At 36.4% G+C, this 27,506-nt stretch overlaps 3 protein-coding genes across 4 annotated transcripts; 2 read left to right on the top strand and 1 right to left on the bottom strand.

The window, feature by feature from the left end:
• Window positions 1-561: 561 nt before the first annotated feature.
• fzr1a (fizzy/cell division cycle 20 related 1a) lies at window positions 562-15,644 on the bottom strand. 2 transcript variants are annotated; one of them, XM_056463749.1, is made up of 14 exons: window positions 15,451-15,644; window positions 14,640-14,751; window positions 12,950-13,081; window positions 12,797-12,860; window positions 10,477-10,607; window positions 10,315-10,394; window positions 8,114-8,297; window positions 7,946-8,011; window positions 7,739-7,841; window positions 7,075-7,259; window positions 4,983-5,216; window positions 4,787-4,891; window positions 2,253-2,345; window positions 562-1,122 (listed from the first exon to the last, which is right to left on the bottom strand). In XM_056463749.1, exons 2-14 carry the CDS (start codon window positions 14,706-14,708, stop codon window positions 1,081-1,083), a joined length of 1,488 nt encoding a protein of 495 aa, XP_056319724.1. In that variant the 5' UTR covers window positions 14,709-14,751; window positions 15,451-15,644; the 3' UTR covers window positions 562-1,080. The 2 variants fall into 2 exon arrangements, with proteins under 2 accessions (XP_056319724.1, XP_056319723.1); XM_056463748.1 differs by having other exon boundaries at window positions 14,640-14,756.
• A 529-nt stretch (window positions 15,645-16,173) lies between these two features.
• LOC130233620 (uncharacterized) lies at window positions 16,174-20,163 on the top strand. Its single transcript, XM_056463750.1, has 2 exons — window positions 16,174-16,484; window positions 16,667-20,163. The coding sequence occupies exons 1-2, from the start codon at window positions 16,299-16,301 to the stop codon at window positions 17,852-17,854; spliced, it is 1,374 nt and encodes a 457-aa protein (XP_056319725.1). The 5' UTR covers window positions 16,174-16,298; the 3' UTR covers window positions 17,855-20,163.
• Window positions 20,164-20,506: 343 nt separating this feature from the next.
• On the top strand, window positions 20,507-27,304 carry dohh (deoxyhypusine hydroxylase/monooxygenase). The gene is made up of 5 exons (XM_056463751.1): window positions 20,507-20,590; window positions 22,643-22,978; window positions 23,056-23,132; window positions 24,440-24,689; window positions 26,873-27,304. The coding sequence occupies exons 2-5, from the start codon at window positions 22,705-22,707 to the stop codon at window positions 27,187-27,189; spliced, it is 918 nt and encodes a 305-aa protein (XP_056319726.1). The 5' UTR covers window positions 20,507-20,590; window positions 22,643-22,704; the 3' UTR covers window positions 27,190-27,304.
• Window positions 27,305-27,506: the final 202 nt, after the last annotated feature.

A 27,506-nucleotide genomic window follows, 5' to 3' on the forward strand; every position in this document is an offset into this window, starting at 1 on the left:
ACTCACTCTTGATCACATTTGATGATGATTGATGATCACAGAGAGCTGAACAGATCTTTTAATTCCAGTTGCTTTGTGCACGTCCTGTCTTGTGTATATGATTATACATGTTACTACGAAATCAAAAACACGCTAACACGCGGCTTTCAATCTAATTGGTGGGCAAAGAAACTCTACATCACGTTGTAGTGGACCTCAAAACAGGAGGGATTTGAATCCTATTTTAACGTCAGAACATTTAAAAAAAAAATTAATAAAAAGAGACTTATTGTGTTTATATTACCCCAATATGGCTGTGGACACACTATACCTACACACAGTTCTGTCCACGCAGCTTACAAAAGATGATTTTCATCATAGGTGCCCTTTAAAAACTCTTGCTATCATGCAATAGTATTTTGGTCACAAGTTAAACCAAACTTAATGTGACGGGTGGTCAAAGATGCTTTTTGTGTGTACAATAGGTTTAATATTCTTCTCCCCTCATAAATGGTAAAACAGTAGTGTAAAGACACTGTGGGTAGTTCATGTGTTGAACAAACGACACTAAAGCATGACAGGTTTCTTTTTATCCAGGGTGTTTTATAATACTCAATATCAATCTTAAGCAACTCAAGTTAAAAACTGAATTTTCTTCCATAGACATTTGTTTTCACCCTCACAATCAAAAGATCACTCATTAGAATGCTTTACAAATGATTCCAGAGGCAGCTGTTCACAATGGCTACTTTTTTTTTTCTTTTTCTTTACACCCTGATTCAAATGGCATTGTTTCTGGCTTAAGGCTTGGATAACATACGTCATACATCTTGGACATGTCTTTGTATCCAAAAAAAAACAAAACAAGCACACATAAAATCATGAACTGAACTGTACACATAAAAGTAAACAACATTTGAACTTAAGATGAAATGTCAGGGGGAGAGAAAAAAGTGTGGATGAGAGAAAGCGAGAGAGAAAGAGAGCAAGCAGTAGAACTTGTTCTTTAATGTCCAGTCTACTGTATGCGACTGATAATGATGATGATGATGATGAAGAAGAAGATATGCTATAAAGATTCAATCTGTTTTACAAGCCCAATTATCGTATTCTGGTGAACAAGTTTAAAACTGACACAGATTCCTGGAAAACAGAAGAGAAGAGAGAATTAGCCTATAATATGAAGAGACTTGAATTTAGAGGTGCAGTAGGTGATCTGCCTAAATGCTAACCGGTTAGCATAATATCTTTGAAAACACAGTCCCACCCCTGCCATCCTAAAGCCACGCCTCCTGAAATCACGAACACGCACATTAAAAGATGACAGTAGACACCCCACAACATCATGGCATTCGCCAGTTAGAAAACTTTATAGTATTATATAATACTACAATTCCCAATGAAAAACTATTATATCTACCCATCACGTTTTCAGTTGTGTAGCAAGCAAAACTTCTCATAATGTGCAATATTTCATGATCACTGGTCTCACTCTCACGCGCTTTGTCCTAAAGCGACTACTGAATGCTTAGTGCTTGGCTGGCGGCGTGCAGGAATTACACTTATTACTAAGCCATACTTACTTAGACCGAATATTCAGAGTAGTACAGTAAACAATAGGGAGTGTGTCACAGGTTGTCATTGTTCAAAAATGACATTTACTTCAGCTCAGTAAAGCAGGCTAGGCGGAATATCGCTATTTACTTCGGTTTTGTCGTTAAACTGAATAAAAATCTACATTATTGATGCTGTTAATGGAACCTTATAAAATTGAAGTCACGTTAATCTTTCGCCGGACGAATTTAGTTGCTGAACAACACTTCTGTGCATATAACCCATTCATAAAACAACTAAATCTACATCAGCTTTGCGTGACTACAATAGTTTTAAAACATAACATTGCCTGTCTAAAAGAAATACTTCAGCCATGGTGTGATTCTTCCTCCAGCGTGTAAAAGTAACTCCAATACTGATTCAGGATTTGAAAAAGTTTTGATTTAGCATGTTTTTACCGCTCTCTCGTGCATGTGAACGCGGCGCATGTGTACACGCAAAATCTACATTTGTTGACAGACAGTTTGAGCTACTTATCAGAATTATGCGCCTGACAAATTTTAATTGGATGAACATTTTTAGTCGTCTTTAATCATTTACTTTAATCGTTACTATTGGAATGTGTGGAGACTTTCAACCAGCACAACAAAACATTTCTGAAGACGATCACCTTCTGCACCTTTAAGGATTATTAACAATAAATGAAATGATGTACACACCTTTGTTGATCGTGTTTTACTAAATACATTCCAAAAGCGCAGAGTTTCATCGCCTGCTCCCGTCACTATCGCCTCTCCATCTGGAGACATTGCCTTCAAAATCAAACCATAAATACACATTATTTTTAAAATGGAGGATAAAACACAAGCTACAATCCAATGAAGCATTGCAGATAACAAAAGTCAATTGACTACTCAAATATTTCAATAATTTGTGAGCATATGGAGACACACTTGTTTATGTTATTCAGTGTTTTGTGTGACAGCATTCCTTGGACTCACTTTTCTCACCATCTTCTACAGCATCATGGGTAATTTGACTAATATAGTGTTTATTTTATAAATGCGTATGGAGGCACTGATAAGATTTTTTTTTTGTCTGATACGTTAATAAATAAGCTTCAGCTGATTTTGATACTGATATTAGTCAATTGCATACAGTGCTAGGGCTGCGTGATATTGGAAAAATCCAACATTGCAATATTTTTTTATTTTGCGATATATATTGCGATGGCGGTTCATTCCACTGTGGTGACCCCAGATTAATAAAGGTACCAAGCGAAAAAGAAAATGAATGAATATATTGTGATATAAATACAATTTCACCAGATGACATAATATCTCTATTTAGTAAGAATTTATAATGTTAGATCAAGTAAGATGATTCTGCAGTGGGAGTGCATCTCCATAAAATCTAATAAACAATGTATGAACTTTTTGGGATCCCCCCAACACATTTTCATTGTGGTCTGTGCTATTTGCAGTGCATTTCTGCACGTATTGTCAGTATTTTCATGCATAATCTATAAATACAATGAAAAAAAATACAATTGAAATAAAGTGTTTCTTCGTTTCCCGATCTAATATCTAAGAGTATTCAAGGACAGAAACGGAATGATAAAAATAAATCACAGTTATGGTCAAAATAGGGTAAAAGTTCTTATACCTGAAGGTTTTTAAAGTCATCATACTATTAAGAGCATTAAAGAAATGCATGCAAATAATAAATTATAATACAAACTAAACATGTCATATGCTGTGATCTGACTATCCGAAAGTATTATAGCGCTTTGTAAACGTTTATTATTACCATTTGATGAGTCTCCTCATACAGTTTGATAGAGCGATTGGACCTGGAAGCCACTTTGCGTGACGTCACGCTTAACAAGCGGATTGCGAATGCTCACATTGCGATATCAATGCTGAAACAATATATTGTGAAGCCCTATACAGTGCTATACAATACTAGCAAGATTCATGCTAGATCTACTAGCTTACTTGAAATCAGTTTAACTGAACATGGATTGGATCCATTTAACATTCAACAGGCCAACATTTTAAGGGGCAGATCACATCGAACATGTTTTTTTGCATTGAGAGGCACCTTTTATGACTGATTTACTAACGCGCGAGCGTTTTGCGCGCTGCTTATGCACCTCGCATTTTAACTGCCTGCTGCGCCTCACAGTGTTGCTATTGTGCGATGTGCACTTGCAGTCGAAAAAAAAACGTAACTCTGAGCGGAAAAAACACGTTACGTCAGTCGCGTCTTTTTCATTCATCAAATGAAAGCAGAGGCAGGATTTCCGTTGAGGTGACAGCAGTGTTTGTGTTGTCTAGACGACTATGGAGACTTTTAAAGATCGAGGAGAGACTTGTGGTTGCTGTTTTGAGTTATCCGGAGCTGTATGAATCACAAATCTTGAATTTCACAATATTATAAAAAATTTATTATACCAAAATCAGCAGCAACACTGGCACACATTACACAGCTGATTCAGCTGTTGCTTAGCGACATAAAAAGCGCATCGCACTTCTTTTTTCTTGTCAACAAAAAGGCATTGTGGTGTGCCTCGCTTTTTTGGAAAGTAAAATTGAGTTCAGTGTGATCGGCCCCTAAGAGAGGAACAAGTTAAAATAAAGAAAAACGACAACATGACAATCTTCAAAGGTGATTTTTGCTTTTCACTGTTTTGGTTAACTTTTATTCGACATATAATAGGATCTATTTATTTAATAAACTTAAGAAATAAGTGTTGTAGCTAGGCTATATATAAATTATACATTTTGCTGCTCCAGAACGTTCAGTCAGTTATTTTTATGGTCTAAAATGTTTTAACCCAAACCAATCGATGTTTACAGATGCACAACTGACATGTACATATTAGCTGCAGGTCTGATATTTAGAACAGAATTAGATTTAGATTTTTACTAGTAATTAATGATTCTGCGCTGAGAAAAATGTTGAATTATTCAAAAGACATGCAACTCATATCCTTCATATAATTAATAAACCATCAGTGTTTGCTCTTTTCATACTCTTGCCCATAGCTTTAATCCATAAACCAGCCGATATATTACCATAAAGAGATGCGGACTGATTGCTTATACAAAAACATATACAATCAATTAACAACCGCCGAGTCTGACAGTAGAATTGTCGTGCAGTTTATTACTTGTTTTCATTAAATCTCAAGTTCAAATGCCTTGACTCGACTTATGCACTCTTGAAACAAATAAGCGAGAGAGCTTACCAGATAAAGCACCCTATAAGAGTGGCCGGTCAGTTTGGCTACTTGAGTGAGCGAGGGATATTTCCACACCAGGATCTGATTCTGAGAGTAACCGTGTGTGCTGACCTGCAGAAGACAGACGTTAGATCATGCAGGAAGTCTTGCATGTAAATATAATACTTGTAATAACTATTCAGACTATTGAGGATGAGCGCACCAGTTCATTGGTGTGTTTGGACCAGGCCAGATTGCAGACTTGAGAGCCGGTGTCAATGCACTGTAATGGCTGTGCTGTGAGAGTGTTCCAGAAGCGGATGCAGCGGTCCGCCGTTCCCCCTCCAGACGCCAGCAGCCCATGTTGATGAGGAGACCAGGCGATGGCCTTCACTGCGGCCAAGTGTTCAGTGTACTGCTGCATCGGTAACACACTCGAGTGATTCCACACTAACAGCTGCAAAGAGAACAGCAATGCTTACAGTCAGCTAAATAATCGCTTTGTCTCTATAGGCAAATGACCGGTTTTGTAAACATTCAGGATGCGTGCGCATCGAGGTTGCAGAAAAAACAGGAGCGCTAGCATTTACAGCGAGTGAAATGACATCCGATGCGGTACAGAGTTTGCTGTTGTATTAGAAATAAGTTTAATTGATTACATATTATATATATTGTTTACATAATGCTTTCAGCATATTATAACAGCTCGTCACCCAGTGATAAGCACAGTGATTCGGCAAAATTAACAAAGCAAGCGGTGTTCGTCTGACCGGGTCCATTTGCAATAGCACCCTCCCGATGGATATTTGATAAGATGAAATGGCCAAGTATCCAGCCCCAAATATACAACCATCTCATTGAAACTCAAAGTGATTTCACAAGAGAGAAGTTAAAGGCCTACAAGTCTTTGGATGCCTACAATTTAGTTCTGTGTGGTCATGTGCAAGAAATAATGTTCCACGATTACCAGATTCAAAACTTTGTAGTGCTGAAAACTGAGGTTATGCCTAGCCAAAGACAAGGAAAGAAGACGAAACTGTACAAGGCCTGGGTAATCATCAACAAGCAAAACAACTGCATTCTGACAGCGAACTGCACATGTATGGCAGGGTGTGTGAACTTACATGTTTACATTTCATTCGTAGCATTCAGTGTCTGCAGTTTAATTCACCACATTTAACTGTTTTTGCTGAAATCATTGCTGAAATCAAAAACAAGTAATATGTATGATTCAGCATAGCGTGAACTTGCCTGATATGAAATGAAAACTGCAGAGTCGAGCATTTTTAATTAGGTCCTCACTCTATTCAGCTCTTATGATGACTGTTAGCCAAAGACGTGTGCGGGCGGCATTAAAAGCAGTGTGGTGTACGGTAAAATTTACTGCACAACATGACATGTTTGCTATTGCAACCGGCCTTTTTTTGCAACCGGAATGCGCAGTTGAACCTGTGTGACGTAGGTTGGTAATTCCCCTATAGAGGTTTTTGCACAGGGTAGTTAAAGGAAGTCAGGGTAACGTTGGGAAATGTAGCCGGACAACTATGAAAATTGATCCCATTAATGGGTAACCAAGTGAGACACAGAGCAACTTATTTGGGCAATCGTATCCAGACACAGTTCTGTTGCTCATTCTTAATAGGAAAGTAGCCAAGCAACAGCTCTGCAACACTGCCAGACCACATTACTCAAAAAGTTGCCCCATGCATCATCAGTATGACTCAGATGGCAACTTGTAGCCCTACATACCACAAAGGCTAAAAAAAAAAAAAAAAAGAACACAACAGTGCAAACAAAAGCAACAGGTAAATGCTGCCACTTTCTAAATGTTTAAATAAATAAATAAATTACTATTATTAAATGTGTATGTCTTGTAAAAGTTATTGAAAAATACTGTGCCTGTGTTTTAAATCTGCATCTATCTATCTATCTATCTATCTATCTATCTATCTATCTATCTATCTATCTATCTATCTATCTATCTATCTATCTATCTATCTATCTATCTATCTATCTATCTCAAGACTGTAGTTCCTATTGTGCTGGATTAGACCCTGCTCTCAAGTAAGAGCTATTTTAGTTTCCCAAGTGGTGCTCCTACAATTAAAAGCCTTGCTAGTTCTCGCAGTGTGAACATGCTAAAAAATGGGTAGTTCCGCAAATAGTTCTATGAACTGTAATATGGAATATATATATCCATCTATCATTCATATTTTTCATATGACACATTTGTATACATTACTTTAAAAGTTGATTTGTGATGTTTTTAAACCAAATGGTTTTAAGTTGAGTGTTCATGATGTTAAAGTGGTCACCTTATTGTCATTTCCCCCAGAGGCCAGCAGCTGATGGTCAGTGCTCCACTTGAGCCCGCAGACCTCCTGCCTGTGGCCCTGCAGCCTGCGCTCTGACTGCAGAGGAGGAGTCCTGATATCTCTCTGGAGGATCATCCTGTCACGACTGCCTGATGACAACTGATCTGCATTCCACGCTAAAGCACCTGAGGGAAAAGTTTTTAGAATCGGTTCACACCACGTATGCCTTTGAGTCACACAGTTAGATAAGACTGTGAAAGACAATCAACAGGAAATCAGAAATTTGACTGTGGACTTTCCTTTAGTTGTGAAGCTAAAGAGATTTTTTTTTATAGGTTCCTCTCAATATATTGTAAAGTGTAATTTACACCCATGAAATGCTTGGTAATTTTTAAACTCAGCATAAGGCAATCTTTAATCTGGTCCAGCAACATTTATTGTTATAAATGGTGAAAACGGTTATGCTTCTATTTAGGTCTCTTTGCAAAAATAAAAATAAAAGTTGATGACTACAATGATTTTTGCTAAATAACCCAAGTCTTTAATGTCACCAATGACTTTAAATGATTATTTAATGATATATTTTTAAATACCTACAGTTTAACCAATAAATGTAAATAAATGATCTTACAGCTTAAATAGTTTCTTTAAAAAAAACTCTTACCAACTCTTGCAGTGTGTCCCTCCAAGGCAAACAGTTTTTTGCCAGCCGTGGCATCCCAAATTTGTACAAAGCCTTTGTGTGTTCCCACAGCAACAAGATTTCCCTATAAGAAAAGCAGTGCAGTCAGTCAGATCCCAAAACCCAGGTATAGACTTTATGAAAAAAATTAAATTAATAACTAAAAAATATTACAAAACTTTAACCCACCCTCTCTGACCAGCCCACAGACGTGACTGAATCGCCTTCCACTGACAGGTCACATAGCCGCGTCACCTACAGACAAAACAAAGTCTTCCTTAAATACCAGAATACACTTATTAAAAACACAATCTGATTTATTTAGATGAGTTGAATACAACGATTTATCATTCATACTTGACTGGTGCAGGCACTCCATAGGTAAACACATGTTCCCAGTCCCACACTGAGGACATTTAAAGAGGACCAGTCCACTAAGTTGAGGTAGAAGTCGTCCTGTAGCTCTGGTGCATCAAGCACCTTAAAAGGAATCTTAGATATTTTGCGTGTTGGTTTTCTTGGTGACCGGAGAAGCTTCTGACTGTAAAGGAAAACAGTAAGTGATTAATATAATGCTTTTTACTTATACAGTAGCAGTCAACATAATTAAAAAAAAACAAAAAACAGAAGCTAATAAAAAGGGTTCACACCATATACGAATTTAATATTCACAAGAGTATATTACATAAAAAGTCAATGCATATGCGCAAATAGAGGCGAATTTCTGCCGGGCAACAACAATGATGTGAAACGCCTGCCGCATTTGCAGCAAATCCATAGAATCTGCCACCATCATGTCTCCCGCACAAGTTAAGACAAATAATTCAATTTGGATGGAAAGTTTGCAGCAGGAAAAACACAAAAGCGTCCTGTGAGTAATCGAGAGCGAGTGACGCTATACTCAGGTTGTTCTCTTTGCGTTTGGTGTGAACCAGGCATAAATGTCAAAAGTGTGTATTGTTCAACACACAAAGTTGTTTTAGGACAACTTTCAGCTACAAATGTTGACTAGTGTATATATGTAAAAATGCATTTATATGGCTGTAGGAAAAATTAGGAAACCACTTAAAAGGTCTTTGGATGTATTGGATTACTAAAGATATGTATTAAATAAAATAATAATCATTTAGAATTTATTTGACAGGAAATAAAAATGGATTGTGATTTAAAATCAGGATAATTCCACTATTTTTCAACACTTGAAGGTATAACATTGCTGTTGTAGGGTCTGAAAAGAATTATAAACATGTCTGAAAATATGCCACCTTTTTGGCCCAGTTTACACTGCACAGCCTGATCCCCAATTCCAATCTGTTGCCTGTATCTGATTTTTTTTTTGACTGTTGCAGGGTTTCTACTGGTTTTATCAAGTCAAATTTAAGACCTTACAAGACCATTATGAATGAAATTTCAGACTTACAGAAGGCTAAACGCTAAAGATTTTTTCTAATGGCCCAGTTAAAAACATTAATAAAACCATTGAAAACCAATGGTATTGTCAGGAAGATAATTAAACCATATTGATAAATAGTGTTAATAAATAAACTTTTGTGAAAACTTTTATTCATTCATTCATTTTCTTTTCGGCTTAGTCGCTTTATTAATCAGGGGTCACCACAGTGGAATGAACGACTAACTTATCCAGTGTTTCACAAAGAGGATGCCCTTCCAGCTGCAACCCATCACAGGGAATAAAACTTTTATTGAGATGAAATGTTAGTGATTGGTTGTGTTGGCCCGATTGGGTCGCTTTACATGGACATAGAAAAAATTAAGACCTGCTTAAAATGATTTAAGATCTACAAAAACACTATTTCAGTCAATTTAAGACTTTTTAAGGCCAAGAATTGTTTGTGAAATTTAAGGCATTTTAAGACCCTGCATATACCCTGTGTTGGAATACACTTTCTTTCAGTTGTGACCCATATGCTATTTGTACACTTACTAAATCACCTGAAATATTGCACATGCTTGGAGGAGGTTTCTTTTGTGCATTTAATTTTGCAGCTATACAATAACGATGCCAGAATATTGCAAAATGGCTATTAAATTCTCATAGTCATTTTTATATAACTATAATATTAAATATTATCTGTAAAGTCTGACTGAACTCTGACCTGCATGCATTCCCAAATTTTTACTTTTGCAAACTTTTTACTAAACAATTGCTTATAGATATGATATTCTTGATTTCAGAATTCTCTGACAGGCCTAACAGTGAGAAAGAGCTTGTTTATGGATCAAGGAGAAAGGCATATGATGTTAAACTGTACAGATCTGTACAATTCAATGGTAAAAAATGAATAACAGTATAAAAGAGAATCTGATATGAATGTTTAGATGTAAATCAGATGTCCAGATAACGGACATGTATCTGATCTAAAAAAACACATTTGGAAATGGCTCAGATCAGATGTAAAAACAAATTGATCTCATACAAATTTAGTGTTAATACCGACCTAAATTCCAACCCGTATCAGATATGGAAACAAAGCCAACTCATAACTATTGATTAATACAATTAATTTCCCCTTTTTGTCCCCTAAGACTCAACTTACCTTTTGCTGCTAACAGGGGAGAGGGAGTACGGTGAAACACTGTTATCATCGGGCGTGGATCTTTTGGCACTGAGTGAATACTGAACATACAAACACAAAGTCCACTGCTGGAGTTAAAAGCACTCAAATAAACTAATCCTAGGATAATGAAAAGACGCTTACGCTAAAGAGGCTTCTCCGCTCGGGTGTGGAGGGCTGTAGTCTTCTATCTTCTGTTTGAGGATCCAGAACCTTCTCAATGCCTGCTCCGAGCAACTCATTCTTCAGAAGAGCAGAATACGCCAAGCCATCCGCTGCCAAACAACAGAGTAAACAAGAGAAATAACAACATTAGTCTGATACAAAACAGCGGAGTATATTATGAGAATGCGAGCAATCAAAGACGCAGTTTGTTTAAAGCAGAGACCCTTTCTCATTGCATTTTTATTTTTGTTGATGCTCTATTTGTAAAAGGGATTCACCGTTCCCGATACTTGTATCGGATATCAGTTCGATACAGCATATTTTTGCTGGATCAGGTATCTGTCAGCGAGTACCGATCCAAATCCGATCTTGCGCACGCGCTATATTCGGTGTAATTTATAAGCCAATGAAAGCCATGAAGGTAGCCTATTATATGGCACTAAAAAGCTGTCATTTAGGCCTACTATATCTCAAATGTTCTGATGCCATTCTATAGTTTAATGTAAAGTAGAGATGAATATTTAAGTGCTTAAATTCATGTTCAGTTCAGCGCTTCCCACCGTTGCACCTTTAAATCATTCTTCATTCATTCACAATTCAAACTGCCTGTCGCATTCAAGACACACAAAAAAAACTTTCTTCAAGACTATTTGTTCCTGTTAATAATCTGTGAGGAAATGCATTTAGTTTTGCATTAAATGGTTTCATTTAGACCTGCAACAAGGAGTTTACTGCTGTTTCTAAATCATGTTGCGCTGTGCATTTGCAACACTGGAGAGGGTTATTACCTGCTCTTCACACACAAAGTAGGCCAACCTGAAACTTTAAATGAGAAAAGGCTCAATAATACACTGGACAGATCCTCAACGTACTGATTTCTTCCCTTTGTGCTGCCTAGAAAGCTTAGAAAGTGTCCACAGACACTGCATCAAGTACTTCGTTCACGCAACGGCTGTGCAGACGTGATGTGTACTGCTCCGTAAAATTATTCTCACAATGCGTTCTGTTCACTCATCCTTCCGACCGAGTTTATTCTTCTGAGGGGAATACTTTCAGTGCTGCGAATAGTTTGTAAAGCCTGGCTCATTGTGGTCAATGTAGTTGATTAAATTAATAAAAGTGAAACTGTCTAGCGCAATATGGATTGTCATTAACAGAAAAGGTAATGTTTATTTAGTAAAACTGGCCTGAGACAGTTTAGTTTAGTCTGTGTCAAACCTGCAGGAAAATATAAGGCTTTGCTAAAAGGCTAATTATTTTACCAACGATTAGGGTCAATAGTGGTAGCCTATTACAGATTTCAAAGAAAAATCTTAATATTAAAAAAGGAAGCATAAGCTAGTTTACAGCAAGCATCATGTTTTTATTTAGATTGTGCCGTCTGTCATATACAGTAGGCCTATAGGTCTGTTATTTTCACCAAAGAAGATATATTATTTGAATTTATCACCAGAACTATAGAAACTATTGTTTAAAAAAAAATAAAAAATCTACAGTATCGGGATCGGATCGGTATCAGTCAATACTTCAATTTTTGGTATCGGGATCGGATCAAAAGAAATGTTATCAGTGCATTCCTAATTTATTTGTAGTTGGCGTGAAGATGTTTGTCAACCTGTGTATTTTATTGCAACTGGTCAAAATAACAAATGCTTCTGTTTAGATTTTTTCATGCTGTGATTTAAAGTCATGGGTATGGATATTGCACACTGAATCCGAAATTTTCGTCCATAATTTTTGCACGTTAAAAAATAAATTCGACCTCATATTGCGTTAATCGTATTGACACACTGCCTCCAAAACATTCGTCCATCATTAACCGGGATCAACCATCGAACTGGGATCAATTTTTTTTCTTTCTTTTTCTACTTTGGAAAAGACAGGAGAACAAAGCATCACTGCTTGAACAGACTCAGAAATGTTTTGTGTTTTAACACACATTTTTCTAATTTTTATTTTATAAATGATAACATTTTCACTAAAAAGTTGTAATAAATGTTATCATTTTTACTCAAATACATAACTGCATTAAAAGAACTGTAACAAAAGCTGCATAACCAAATCAGACAAAATTAACAAAAACATTTAACCTTTAATATATTTTTTTAATAAGAAGAAAAAAAACCTACATGCGTGTAAAATTACACAATGCACAACAACAATAATGGTCTTTGATGTTATGCACATTTCTCATAAACTGATAAGACTAAAGGCAAACTTATCTTCTAAACTGACTTGTGTCATGTGTGATCAGTTTTATAAAGAAAGATGAAATCAACAGGGTACTTTCTAGGCTCACCTTTTCCACTATCTGACGTTGCATCTTTGGTTTTCTTATTCTGGCTTGGCGACTTTTCATTCTCCTGTAATGAGGGTGAAAAAAACATGAACTTGCTGCTTTTTTAGGAAAAGTTTTTGCACCACTGCTAATATTTTCATATATTCCACCCACATTTATTCTGTGAAAATTAATGCTCCAGTTGGCTCCAGCTCGGGATGGTATAAATCTGTCCCCATGTTTGCTTGGCGATGACAGTGGTGACTCAGGGGTCGGGGTCAGGTGACAGATCACATCTTTTGCTTTCTGTATACAAAAAAAGAAGTAATAAGATAAAGTTAATGGTCAGAAAACAAGTCAATCCATGTAAACTGATAGTTCACACAAAAATGAAAATTAACACAATATTTATGCTAGGGCTGGGCCGATAAACGATATTATATCGAATCGTGATAAAATTTACATCAATAACAACGATAAGCTCTGGACTTATTTAATCTAAAAGTGTGCTGATATTAGAGATGTACCGAATTTTCGGGCACCGAAAATATGTTATGCCATTTAATGGACCCTCTAATTGATGTGGCTTAAATAACTCTTTTAAATCTGGAAGCATTAACAACTTTTATAGAAATATAGAGTGTTATCGTTCAATATGGAAAATTATTGAGATTCAGGGTGTCTGCAGGTTTCACCAAGTTAAATTTAAGACTTTTTAAGACCATTACTAATGAAATTTTAGACTTACACAGGGCTAAATGCTAAGGATTTTTTTCAAATATTCCAGATGGAAAAGATTTGCTTATCAAAAAATGATTATAATTTAATACATTTAATAATACAATAATAACAATTTAATAATAATAATAAATTTAGGTCAGGTATATATCCTTGGAAATAAATAAATGGAGAACATTTAATCAAAAGTTACTGTGAAGAAAGTGATTAAAACAAGGCAAATAGATTCAAAAATGCTATTTTTAAATTAAAAAAATGTATTGAGATTAGGATAGTTGGTGATTTATAAGCATACATGATTGTATGATAATAGCCAGATTGGGTAGCTATACATGAACAAAGGAAAAGACCAGTTAAAAAAGATTTAAGACCTACAACACAATATTTCGGTAGATTTAAGATTTTTTTAAGGCCTAAATTTTAGCTTTGGAGATTTAAGATATTTTTAGACTTTTTAAGACCCTGCGGATACCCTGGAGATTGCATTTTTGCCTATCGCCCAGCCCTAATTTAAGCAGCTCTCAGTGGTTACAAAGCTTTGAGCTTCAGTTAAACACAAAAGAGTGTACTTTAAAGAAAGCTGAAAACATGTAACCGTTGACTTCCACAGTAGGAAAAAAATTATTGAGGTAAAATTGTTTTATATTTATCAATCAAAAAGATAAGAGTTGGCTCTCTATAGAAAAAAAATCGTTGATTTTATTTTATTTTTTGCATTAATGAAGAAAAATTATGGATGTGACACCTCTCTGTATGGATGTGACAGATGTGAAATTGCCACTTTTGTGCCTTTGGTAAATTAAATATAATTGTTTAAAAACATTGACAAAAACATTTTTTCTACAGTACTGTAAAAATTCAAGACTACACAAAAAACCTGAAAAGAGTTTCGCCCATTTGTTAAAAACTTATTTTTTCATGGCATGGTTGACATTTGCATGAGATTGCTCATTTGTTAAAATATCTTCTTTTGTGGTCAAAAGTTTAAAAAAAACTTGTAACGGTTTAAAACAATTAAAGGGGCTGTAAATAACAATAGAATTAACATATTTGAGTAGCCAAAAGACATCCATGTCATCAAATTAACTCAAGTTCAAGTTTGCAGTATTCCAGATGACAGACTAACCATAGGGCTGGTGTTGTCATTTTGGACGTTGATTTGCCGCAGTAACCGGCGCTCATAGTCCTGATCCATGGATGTTATTCTGAAATCTGGGAAAGTGGAGATCCAGGGGTACCTGAACTGCAGGGAAAACAACACCTTTTTAGAATATAGAAGTGTAAGATACAAATTTAGGAGGTCACGATGATGCACATGAATAGTTAAAGGTCTACACTTGAAGTATGGTCATTTATTTGCTGTTTAACGAGGCAGAAGAGTGTAAGTCTCGTCAGCAGATGCCATCTGTTCAATGCCACATAAACAGGTGTTAGTGAACAGCTGCTCAATCGACATCCACCAAACAATAGCAACACAAAACAAGAATATGCTGCAGCTGCCACGTCACGACGATTTAATAGGAGACAATGCGCTTTTGATACAATCCTTTGTTGACTACGCCAACAATGACAGCAAATCTGCCGATATATATATTTTAACTGTAACACGAGAACGTCAAATGCTTCTTTACTAACGGGTGACTTTAAAACAAATGATCAACGTAAAGCCAAAGAGCGACAGTCTCACATTCATTCTTAGCACTGAATGCAGATTTACGAGATTCCTTTGTCAACAAAGCTAATTATCAACACTGGTGTCATTTAACGTAGAATAATCGTATTGTTGCATATCAAATCAAGCAAAACAATTTATATACATTAAGTAAACAACAATATATTTAGCGTTTATACGCCCTGGCTATAATTATCTTGGTGTTTTGCAATGGATTACTGAGCAGCTAGTAAGGCTAATTTGATCCCACGGTCATCGGACCTACCTTGACAACGCTATTCGGCGAATTCCTAATCTGATCGGCTCAACCTTGATCAAAGCAAAACCGACGACTGTAAATCTTGGGGTGAAATGGGAAATATGTGATTAATAATGTTTTATTCGCCGCTTCGATGTTGTTAGCAAGACGAAGCTGTTGTTGTCGATGGCTCCGCAAGGAATCATGGGACTGAGTTAAACGGTGACGTCACGAAATTTGAAACAAAACAAAAACGTTGACGTATTTTTTTAATTGCAAAGATTGGTACATTATTCTGTACGGAAAAATACATTAAATTGATTATATATGCTTGGGTTTAATATATCTGTAAAATATGCAAAATCTTGCACGCTGTGATAAAGAAATACTGGGAATAGATTAAATTTATGACGACTGACGTGTACTCTCTCATATTAAAACTATTTTATAGAGTATATCATATAGAGTATATGATTATTTTTCCTTGTAAATGAACACTAGTACATAATAGTAGTGAACTATCAGCAACTATTGATCTATAATAATGAAACCCACTGTACCGGTGTAACTGTTCTAATTAAAACAGAATATAGGAGAAGAAATTAATTAAATATATGTAGAAACAAATGAACAAATACTACTACTAATAATGTTGATGTTAACTCCAATACACATGTACCATTGTTTTAAAACAAAAACCTTTATTTTGTCAAGACTTGGGGAAACCGGAAGTGGCGCTGCTTAGTAAGTTAGTTCACGTTTGCAATGTTATGTGACTGATGATCATGCTGCTGTCCACTTTGACTGTGATCAGTCGTTATTAAATCACGAATAACCCGTTTTACCGTGTAAAGTATTTACACCTTCCACATAAAATGCCACGTTCGTACTTGAAAACGGACGAGGCGAGAGATGCCGCAGAGATGAAATACTTGCTTGCATCCAAAATTAGGCGCCGAAAAGAAGAAATCCACAACTATATATTAGAAAGGCGAGCAGAAATTCACAAACGAATCCGATATCGAAGGCATCTTTTCCAGAATTACTTGAGCACGAGAACGGTAACCCCATTTCTGTGGATGTTTACATTAATTTCTAAGACTTGACTCTACTTGAGTATATTTGTTTGTGATCAAGAATGTGAAGAAAATAAAATACCAATTCGATATATTAAAGCTTGACCTGCAGAATGACTCTTTGTAAACGCATGTATGTAATGTTATTTACTCTCTGTATAATCTAGTCCCCATCACCGACTGAAGAAGATTTGCCAAATCATGTCCCAATCCCTTCAGACCCAGACTGGTGGGAGAGAGTGGTGATGACCGAGTTTGGACCGGAAGACTGGCTTGACAAGTTCCACGTCACAAGAGAAATCTTCCTCCTCCTGAGCACGAAACTCAAGCCCCAGCTGGAGCAAGTGTACATACAGCAAACAGAACAAACTATAACACTGGAGAAATGCATAGCCATGGCCTTAATGCGTTTGTCCACCAGCACAGAGTACTGCTTTTTAAGCGAACTCTTTGGGGTGCCAATCCCTGCTGTGTGTCAATGTGTGCGGGAGGTGTGTGAAGCCATCATTTTGTTATTAAAACCCATCTACATGCAGCTACCAGCTGAACATGAACTAGAGGACAACGTGGAGCAGTTTCATAGCCTATGGGGTTTTCCTCATTGCATCGGTGTCATCGATTCCCTTCACATCCCTGTTAACCTGCCTGCCACGGAAAGCCAGGACTGCTGGAACTCAAGCGGGTGGCACTCTGTGGTTCTTCAAGGAGTGGTGAACGCTCATGGTAATTTCTGGGACGTGTGTTCTGGTTTTACAGGCAGCACAGATGATATGACCATCTTGCAGAGCTCAGAACTGTGGACTATGGCAGAGCAGGGAGGTTTTTGCTGTCAGCCGCCCAAAGAACTCATGGGACGCCCGTTGGGGTTTCTGTTGTTGGGAGATGTGGGTTTTTCTCTTCAGAATTGGTTGCTAAAATGTTATCCTTCAGCACCCAATCCAACCCCACAACAGCAAACCTTCAACATCAAACTAAATCAAGGCCTTAAAGTCATCAAGCAGGCATTCCAGCGCCTCAAAGCACGCTGGCAGTGTCTGCACAACAGAAATGACAGCAACGTCGATTTGGTGTCCAAGATGGCTGTAGCTTGCTGTATCTTGCACAACATCTGTAGTGTTCACAACAGCCCATTTAAAGATGAGTGGGTCGAAGCACTTAGTCAGAATGAATGTCCACAGCCCACAGATGTGTCTACAGTCTATATAGATGATCCTAATGCTGAGGCCGTACGTTCTGTAGTCTGTAGTTATTTTGAGGAACAGCAGCAGAGCCAAACATTTGATCAGTCTCCAACAAGCAGCGCAGTTCTGCCTGTGCCAGAGCCTCCTCATGTGGACAGTGCTGGAACAACATAGCTGGTGTATAGACGTATCATTTTATTAGACTCATTATAGCTGCATTTTAATACCTTTAAATGGCATTAGGCATGCTATACATTTATATTTAAACATGTATTTAAATCACCATCTCATATTATGAATTATTTTCTTTTCTCCAATTCATTAGGATAATCAGAAAATAGCAGCGCTAGCTACTGACTGTCAGTATCACCTTTTCTTGAAGTTGAAATTTTACAATCTTACCTTGTTTTTACCAAAAGTAATTGTTCTCCCTCACATGTTTGAGCTAACAGAGCTGTTGCCATGACAACAACCCTAGGATGAGCTTCAAAACACCAAACAATCCTAGATCTTGTCAAATTGTCTGCAATAAAATGAGGCTAAGATCAGACCTCAGATCTCTGGTTTCTAAACAAAGAAAATAACACATTTTGTTGTGGTCCATCATCAAACTTATACAAATAATAGCTTCTATGACATGAATTTAACTGTGAAATATACTTATGACTAGTGTTGGGAGTAATGCACATAGGTGGACAGAGAACTGAAAAATCATGCTTAAGTTAAAGTACCGTTTCTTGCCCAAACATGAAGCGCAAGTAGAGTAAAAGTATTTGTTGCAAATATTACTCAAGGTATAAGTAAAAAGTCGACCTTTCAAAAGTTCTCAAGAGTAGTGGGTATTGAATATTAAACTGTATAAAGCTGATACATTTACATCTAATTTGTGGATGTGTGTAAACGTAACATTCTGTAGAGCATTTAATTATTGCTCAGCAGGCACACAACATCATAAGACGTTAATATTAGGTTAGATTTAGGTTGTGATGTCAGGTGACCAAAATTTAATGTCAAGCCAGCGTCTGAGGACAACGTTATTTTGATGTCCAATAACGACGTTAAATGACGTTGGTATTTTGTTGATTTTAGGTTGTGTTGGAAAGTGACCAAAATCCAACGTCGAGCCAACATCTTAAACCAACGTCATATTGATGTCAAATACTGACATTTACTCGTCAGGTATGGCAACCAAAATCATCTGATAGACGTCATAGTGGTAACGTCCACACAACATCAAGATGTAACATCATTAGACATTGATAATTGGTTTATTTTAGGTTTGACATTAATGTTGGCCTGACGTGGAGTTCTGACATCAACTCGATTTTCATTGCTTAACAAAATGCAATGTCTCCATGATGTTGGGGTACTATGTCAATCTGACGTCATGTCGACATCTTTTGCCTGCTGGGTGTTTAAGGCAATTTCGGTCTTCATACAGTAAACATCTGTCATCTTGTCATCAGTGACGTGCATCTAAACAGTCTCTGGGTCAATGTGCGTAAAGATTTTGAATTTCTTCTTGGACACTTTTAATGCTTTCAAACAGTTTTCTGCAATTATAAATCACCCATGTCTTGAGGTAGTTCATTATGACGCGATTTACCTCTACTTCTATGTGTGATTTGATTGGACAGGAATTACAGGAGTGATTTTTCTAACCCCCATAGACAAGAAAAAATAAAGTAGTGACTGCAGGTTGAAAAAAAAATAGGGGAATAAATGTACCAATACAGCACTAAAAATGTACTCAAGGGAAAGTAAAAGTTCACATCTTTAAAACTACTTAGTAAATTACAATTTCTGAGAAAAGCTACTCAATTACAGTAATTTGAGTATTTGTAATTAGTTACTTTACACCACTGGTAATGCATTACAAGTAACGTGAGTTTCGTAATAATATCACTTTTCTAAGTTACGAGTAAAGCATTATTTAAAAAAAAAAGTAATACGAGTTAATTTTATAGTTTAGTTAATTCGCTTTTTAAAAATAGATTGCTGAATTAAAATGAACATAATCACATTGAATCACACACAATAAGAGAATGCAGGAAGAGACAGAAATGAAGATGGCAGAGCTTTACATTTCTGTGATGGAAAATTCTCATTATTTTGAATACTGCCGGGTCAGAAAAAGTAACGCAAAAGTAACATAACGCATTACTTTCAAAAGTAACTTTTCCCAACACTGCTTATGACATATACTAAGGACAAACTTATTTTTGAATTCTATTATTATGTCTAAAGGATGAAAATCTGCTAAAACAAGATCATGATGCTTATGTTGAACTATAATGAGCAACATTGTGACTATGATATGAGAAAAGAAATGTAAGTTTGTTTCATAAGCATACTGAGGCCCTACTCTTCAGGGGTTCTGGTCTGTTTGTTGGGTGCACACTTACAGAAATGAACTGCACTAAGAGCAATCTCAAAGTATATTTTAATAAAACCAAATCTTCCAAGTGTGAAAACACTCTAAACTTTGTGCTTCGTTTGTTTTGTTTTTTTAAATAAAAATATAATGCATAATTGAATTATTACTTGTTGTTTAAAATTCACATAGCCTTTTTCTTCATAACAGAAGAGGTCAAATTTTCCTCAATACAGGAAAACTTTATTTACATCATCATTGTTGATATATCTCAATTAAAAAGCAGTTAAAATGTAAACTGAAATCAACTAAATTATTTCATTGACTATTTGTATAATTGACAATATTCTGTAGAGTAAAAAAGGTTGCGATCTCCTGATCGGTGTTTAGACCGGTTTTAATTTCGCTCCAGTCCAATAGGTGGCGCTTCACTAATTCTCCTTTCTTGGTTACACGAGTGAAGCAGTTTCTTCTTCAGTGGACAGCATGAGAAGTTGGATGATGGAGAGCAGAAACTGAAGAAACTCTAATTTGAAGTAAGTTCATAACACGTACAGTTCAGCGACTGTAACGAGAGATAATGTAAACCCAGCCAGCATCATTGTAATGTCCATCTTCTGGCTGACTGTCACGTTTAAACTGAGCCGACGGTGAAACTGAGTGACGCGTGTTTGCTGCTGGTGCAGTGCCGAGGCCTTTAAATTAAAACACAATGATTGCGTTTAAAACAATACTGAACTATCTACTGACTATCATGACCATGCTCAATTCATTATAGACACTAGAATAAAATGTAGTGTTTTTATTTGTCTAATTTACGGTTTTAATGAACGAGCGAAAGAACTGTTAAGTTGGAGTAAAGCTTGCATAAATGAATACACATCCAGCTCTGATTTCGGAGATAATGGTATTTTACTTAAATACATTTTACGTAGACATAAATATGAATTGGGGCGACCCCAGATTAATAAAGGGACTAAGCCAAAAAGAAAATGAATGAATGAATAATATAAATCGAAACTAAATAGATTGTTGCGTATTTTAAGATATGCTGTAATAAATTTTAACATGTATTGTTTTTTTCCTGCATATGTAGACATTGCATGAAACATTAGGTCATAAAAATTTACTTGAAAGTCTTGGAAAAATCATGGAATTTTAGTAGTTAAAATGTGTATGAACCCTGACAACAGCACAACATTGTTCGCACTCAAATAAACAGTGTGTTAATGTCACATTTGCGTGTGATTTCAGACCGAATATTCAAAGTACCATGGTAAACAATATAGGGGAACATATCTATGCCTGTAGCCAGCCTGGTGAAATGGCTTTATCTTTTTTCTCAAAAACCTTTTTGCAGTTATTTCCCTTATTTTCTACTTAATTAATGTAATTTAAATACTGCATTTTTGTGACATGTTAAGCACTATTTTTTAGCTGAATTAGCTTGTCAGATGGTCATCATAACCACACTTTTTGATGAATCATAAATATTTGCTACTTATTTAGAATAAAGACATTTAACATATTTATTTTTTAAAATAGATTTATTTCATCTTATATCATTAGAAAAAAAGTAAAAACAAACAACATTTTTTTATTAAAAATTAAAAACTGTATACTTGTAATTTATTAGGTAAATAACAAACTGGCCAGTACATTCAACTTTCCTCAGTCAAAGTGTGGCCATTTGAATAATAAAAAATCTAAATATAATAATAATAAAAGGGACTAAGCCAAAAAGAAAAAGAACGAATGAATAACAACTTAGAGCTTCACAATTTTTCTAGCCTCTCACACAAAAAGTACATTTGAAAATTCTTGGATAACACCAATAGCCAAAATAGTATTCAAATTTATTTTAACAAGGGCTGCTTTCGGTGCTTCACACTTTTTTATTGTTCATGTTTTCTTTCAAAAATAAGATCCAAGATTTAGAATAAAAGTTATCTGTCAAACATTTTCTCTGTTAAAAAACAATACAGTAGTGAAAGATGCCTTCGCTTATGTCAGATATTGTCTTGCACAGCTGGATGTTGGACTCTTGAAAAATAATAGTTTGCATTGGTCAAAACTGATTAACTGAAGTCACACCAGGATTCCGCTTGGTTTTAAAGCCTTTTCAATGGGTTTTTTTACTATTTATGATGGCATAGCAGTCAAAATAGGACAAGTGAGCTCATAAATGGGACAAATTCTGGACCTTTGTCAGTGAGGGCTGAGTCTTCCGAACCCCTAACGTTATTTAGCACACTGTAAGTTTAAGACTGAACCTAAATAAACAAACAGAAGTTATTTTATGATGTCTTGGTTTTCAAAGCATGAATGTTTCACTTATCCAAATGATAAACACAGTTAGTGCAGTTGCTCTGTTGTCAAACTAAATTTACTAAGTGTAAATTAGTAACTGGTTGCCTTGTTCAGATAAATGGTTGACCAAGCACATATTATTGCAAAATTTATTGCAGATTTATTGCAGATTTATTGAAAACCTGTGTAGGTAGTCAGCTCACGTGGTTCTGAATCATCACATGATCAACACTTCTCATTTATCACTAAGTTGATTTTGTTGTTGCTTGTAAATTCAGGTCGTGTATGTCTGGTGCTCTCTGTTTAACCTGCACATAAAGACATTAACCAAACCTTCCTCATGGCGAGCAATAAGGATATAGCGGCTGTGGGGAGCATCCTGGTTAACACAAAGAAGGACTTGACAACACGCTTTAGAGCTCTTTTTACTCTCCGCAACCTCGGAGGAGCAGAGGCCGTGAAGTGGATCAGTGAAGCTTTTGTGGATGAGTCTGCACTTTTGAAGCATGAGCTGGCGTACTGCCTTGGACAAATGCAAGACGAGAGCGCCATTCCTATCCTAGAGACAGTCCTGAAAGACACTAACCAAGAGCCAATGGTCAGACATGAAGCAGGTAAAGATTACAAAGAGACATTTTCTTGCTTATTGCATTTTTCTCCCAAATCATATTAATTGTGTTTTAAATTCTAGGAGAAGCTTTGGGCGCCATTGGAAATCCCAAAGTCTTAGATTTATTAAAGAAATACGCAGAAGATCCAGTTATTGAGGTACAGTAAAATCAGACAATGTGTATGTTTACATGGACATCAGAAATGGAATTATTTAATTATTCTAATTGAGATGTTAATATTAATGGACTTAGTGTATGACAGAAAGTTTGTCGACGTCATTCTTGCTCGAGGAAATGTCAAATTAAAGCTGTACGGGTCGTTCACATATCATATGAGAAGCACCTCTCACAAAACAGATGCTTTATACACATAAATACTTGTGTATAAATGTTCATTACTAACCTTTCTATGAACAAGATTTGATTATAACTGCAGGTCATTGATAGGATAAATTAAATAAATAAATGAACATATATGAACACATCCAGACCCTTACAGTCTGCGATATATGTTACCAGTTACAGAAAAACTACACACAACATACATTTAGTCCTTATTTGGCTTCAAAAACAACATGGAACATATAGCCTACAGTCAGTGCAAACCTCTCACCAGCACATGTAACCTCTTGTTAGAGAGAAGTTCCATCATTCCGAGTTCATAATAGTCCAAAAGGTGATGATAATAGTTAAACATGGCAGTTTGCTCAAAAAATCATTTGCTCCTCGCATGTTTGTCCATTTCTGAAAGTATTTCAGAAGCACTTCAATAATCACGCGCACATTATTATCATCAGCTCAAGACATTCGTTATTTGAAATATAGATGCGCACGCATGCTCTCTAGAGAACGTGAAACTCTCCTGGCTTGTGCACGAGCTAGTGACGTATTTTTGTAAACCAGTAGCGTTCAGCTGTGTGTCTGGCTCCACTTTTTGGTACCCTTTTGTTGTACCACTCAGTGGAAACGGGCCATAATATGTTCACTTGAGTTGCTTTTAGATTATTTCTTTCATGTTCTCATTTTACATTTTAAGGTACATAGATGGCTTAATGGCACACATCCTCATTTCACTTCAGAATAATGATTTAAATTTGTTTTGTACCATATGTAATTTTGGGTGTTTAATTTTTAGGTTGAAAAAACAGTGCAGTTAAGTATTTGTCATGCTATTTGTGAAGACTAGTGGATACAAATTCTTGCTCGAAGCAAAACCTTTTGTTAGCCATCAAACTGTTGAAATCCTGTCACACAACATGGTGAAAAGTCTTTGCATAAGTCTATACTGCATTTTAATAATGCAGTGTATAAAGTAGGAGTAATCAAAAATCAGCTTACATGGTAGATTCTTAATCAGAGTATTGTCCTAATTGTGTCTGTATCACAATATTGTTGTCCATGGAAAGATATTGATTATTTAAATCCTACTATTAATAGGTTTAATAATAACTCTTTATTTTAAAGGTGGCAGAAACTTGTCAGCTGGCGGTCCAGAGGCTGGAGTGGCTCATAAATAGTGGGGAGCAGACAACAGATCGCACAGATGAAAACCCCTACTGCTCTGTGGACCCCGCTCCCCCTGCACAAAGGAAAAGTGTCCCGGAGCTGAGGACACAGCTCTTAGATGAAAGCCTGCCGCTGTTTGACCGCTATAGAGCCATGTTTGCTCTGAGGAATCTTGGTACTGAAGAGGCTGTTCTGGCTCTTGGAGATGGTAAGAAAAGATTTGCGAGATGCATAAAAACAAAGTCCAATGGTGAACTAATATTACAATTAGAAATAACTGTTTTGCATTTTTAGGTTAGAAATTTTCCTGTTATTACAGGGTGTCCGCGGGGTCTTAAAAAGTATTAAAAGTTGATAAATCAATTATGAGAAAATGAAGGCCATCAAAAGGTATTAAAAAGTCTTAATCGCATTTTTACGAGGTCTTAGATTTTGTTCAAGCGTTGTCCAAAGTGTTTGACTCCAAAAAGCATTAATATATTTATCTTCCTCGATTGGTTCAGGCCTGGTGCGTCTGGCCAAACTCCTTTGTCCGGGTGATTTCACGTAATTTGCGACAAACGCGGAAGGTGATCTGACTTTCTCCACATGTAGCGAAAACATAGAGCAAAACAGACGGCAAAATGGGATAATGCAAGTTTGCATACTCCTGGTTGGAGAAAGAAGAGTTTAAACAGTGGCTGAAACCTGTCGCTGAAAACAACCACGTAATTTATTCTTTCAAGGTTTGATTCCTCCGAGCCTAACTAAGTTTTGTTGCACAATTGTGCTCCATTCATTTATTTAACTACAACTGTTTATTAGCAACTGTTTAAGTTAAAGGTTTGATACTGATTAGAACTTGAAGTGGCGACGAGGTCTTAAGATATTCTGAGAAGGTCTTTAAAAAGTCTTAAAAAGGTATTGAATTTTCCTTTAAGATTCCTGCATATACCCTATATTACAAAGCTGCATTTTCAGCATCAGTACTCCAGTCTTCAGCTTCACATGATTCTTAAAGTCTGAGTGAAATCAAAATTGACAAGGTATATTTTGTTTGCTTATACTAGAGGTCAAGGTCAACTTTATTTATATAGCACCTTAAAACAACATGAATGTTGACCAAAGTGCTTCACAAACATGGCAACAATAATGAACGATTTAAGAGACAGGACAATAAAAAAAAAAAAAAAAAAAACTAATTTATATCAGTAGGCCAGACAGAAGAGGTAGGTAAAAACACTTTATGCAGATGAAGCTCTAATTTCTAGAGGTAATGTGTTCCAAAGTTTTGGAGCATAGACTGAAAAAGCTCTGTCTCCTTTTGTTTTTAAGGGGGATTTAGGAACAATTAGCAGGAGTTGAGCAGAGGGATCTTTGGGAAAAATACAAACTTAAGAGTTCAGATATATAGGCCAGGAGCCAGTGAAGAGAAGCCGGGATGGGAGAAATATGTTCTCTCTTTTTTTTTTTGTCCCAGTCAAAAAAACAGGCTGCTGCATTTTGTTTTATCTGTTAGTGTTAGAGTGATGACTGACTGATGCCAGCGTAAAGATATTAATCCACAAAAAAGTTTGTTTTGGCAATCTTCAATCAAAATCTGACCATTTACTTTGGAGTTTCATTTATTCTCTAGTGATGTCAGTTTGACGCATACAACATTCTTAGCCTCGCCCTCTTTCAGTTAGTTTGCTACTGTCATGTGAGGATGCTGAACAATGGATTTGAGGATCCAAATGCAGGTTTATTAAAGAGAATCATCATATAGTCAATGGTCGGAATGGAAACAAACAGGTACATGCAGAGAAATCCAGAGCGTGGTCATGAACAGGCGAAAGGTCAGTTCAGGCAGCAAACAACTTAAAGGAACAAAGCAAGGGTCAAACATGGCAAGGCAAGGGAAAACACATCGTAATGCTCACAATAAAGATAATGCTCACAATAAAGACTCCAGAAGTGCGTGCTATGTAAATAGTCCTTATAATCAGTCTATAGCGATATTCCAGCTATGTATATGTAATAAGTGGAAACCAGGAACTGGTGTGTGTAAGATGCATGCTGGGAGTTGCAGTTTGTTAGTGTGGTGTGTGTGTAGTTCCGCAACCGCTAGATCACTGGTGATTATAAAAGCCACAAAGGAATGATAAACAAAAAAAGCTCCGCCCCCTACTCAATATTCAGTTTCAGTTGGAAGTAGATCAATCTACTGAAAAGCAAAAAAGTCTCAGGAACTTCCAGTTCACTCTGACTTTAAGAAATCTCTAATATGCTGATTTGATGTTCAATTAATAATTCTTATTAACTAGGACAGCATTGATTTGAAGTAGAATTCTGAACATTAGCTTTTACTGTCACTTTGATCTATTGAATGCTGAATAAACATGTTAATTTCTTTCAAAATCATTGTGGCAGGTCTTCAGTGCAGCAGTGCCTTGTTCCGCCATGAGATTGGTTATGTGCTGGGTCAGATCCAGCATGAGGCCAGCATCCCTCAGCTGCAGGCAGCTTTGGAGAAGATGGATGAGAACGCCATGGTCCGACACGAGTGTGCGGAGGCACTGGGCTCCATCGGGAAGGAGCCATGTGTGCAGATCCTGGAGCGCTACAGGAAAGACCAGGAGCGGGTGGTGAAGGAGAGCTGTGAGGTCGCGCTGGACATGCTGGAGTATGAGAACAGCTCACAGTTCCAGTACGCAGATGGACTGCTCAGGCTGCAGAGCGCTCACTGAAAACTTTTACACACATTTCCCAAAACACAGGCAATCCATATTTCAGATGCAAGTCAAAGCAGTTTGGATATTTAATTAATTTGGAAGGCAAAATTAAAGCATTTATTTGACCACACATTTACCTGTCTTATTCTGCCTTTAAGCTTTAAAATCTATTGAAGTTTTCATCATAGACTAGTCGTGCACAATATATTGTTTTAGCATCGATATCGCTACGTGTGTCAAGAATAGTCACATCACATGATATGATATGACATGGGATGATAACTGTTTTCAAGGTATACCGCGGTCTGGAAAAGTCAAGGTTTTAAAACCAC

This window comes from Danio aesculapii, chromosome 8 (assembly GCF_903798145.1).
Source record: "Danio aesculapii chromosome 8, fDanAes4.1, whole genome shotgun sequence".
Lineage (NCBI taxonomy): Eukaryota > Metazoa > Chordata > Actinopteri > Cypriniformes > Danionidae > Danio > Danio aesculapii.

Coding starts and splice junctions, on each gene's coding strand:
- fzr1a (XM_056463749.1), bottom strand. CDS start 14,708: ATGGATCAGGACTATGAGCGCCGGTTACTGCGGCAAATCAACGTCCAA. Junction 10,395..10,476: donor AGCGGAGAAGCCTCTTTAGC/GTAAGCGTCTTT, acceptor TTGTATGTTCAG/TATTCACTCAGTGCCAAAAG. Junction 8,012..8,113: donor GGAGTGCCTGCACCAGTCAA/GTATGAATGATA, acceptor TTTTGTCTGTAG/GTGACGCGGCTATGTGACCT.
- LOC130233620 (XM_056463750.1), top strand. CDS start 16,299: ATGCCACGTTCGTACTTGAAAACGGACGAGGCGAGAGATGCCGCAGAG. Junction 16,485..16,666: donor ATTACTTGAGCACGAGAACG/GTAACCCCATTT, acceptor TGTATAATCTAG/TCCCCATCACCGACTGAAGA.
- dohh (XM_056463751.1), top strand. CDS start 22,705: ATGGCGAGCAATAAGGATATAGCGGCTGTGGGGAGCATCCTGGTTAAC. Junction 23,133..24,439: donor CAGAAGATCCAGTTATTGAG/GTACAGTAAAAT, acceptor TTTATTTTAAAG/GTGGCAGAAACTTGTCAGCT. Junction 24,690..26,872: donor TGTTCTGGCTCTTGGAGATG/GTAAGAAAAGAT, acceptor TCATTGTGGCAG/GTCTTCAGTGCAGCAGTGCC.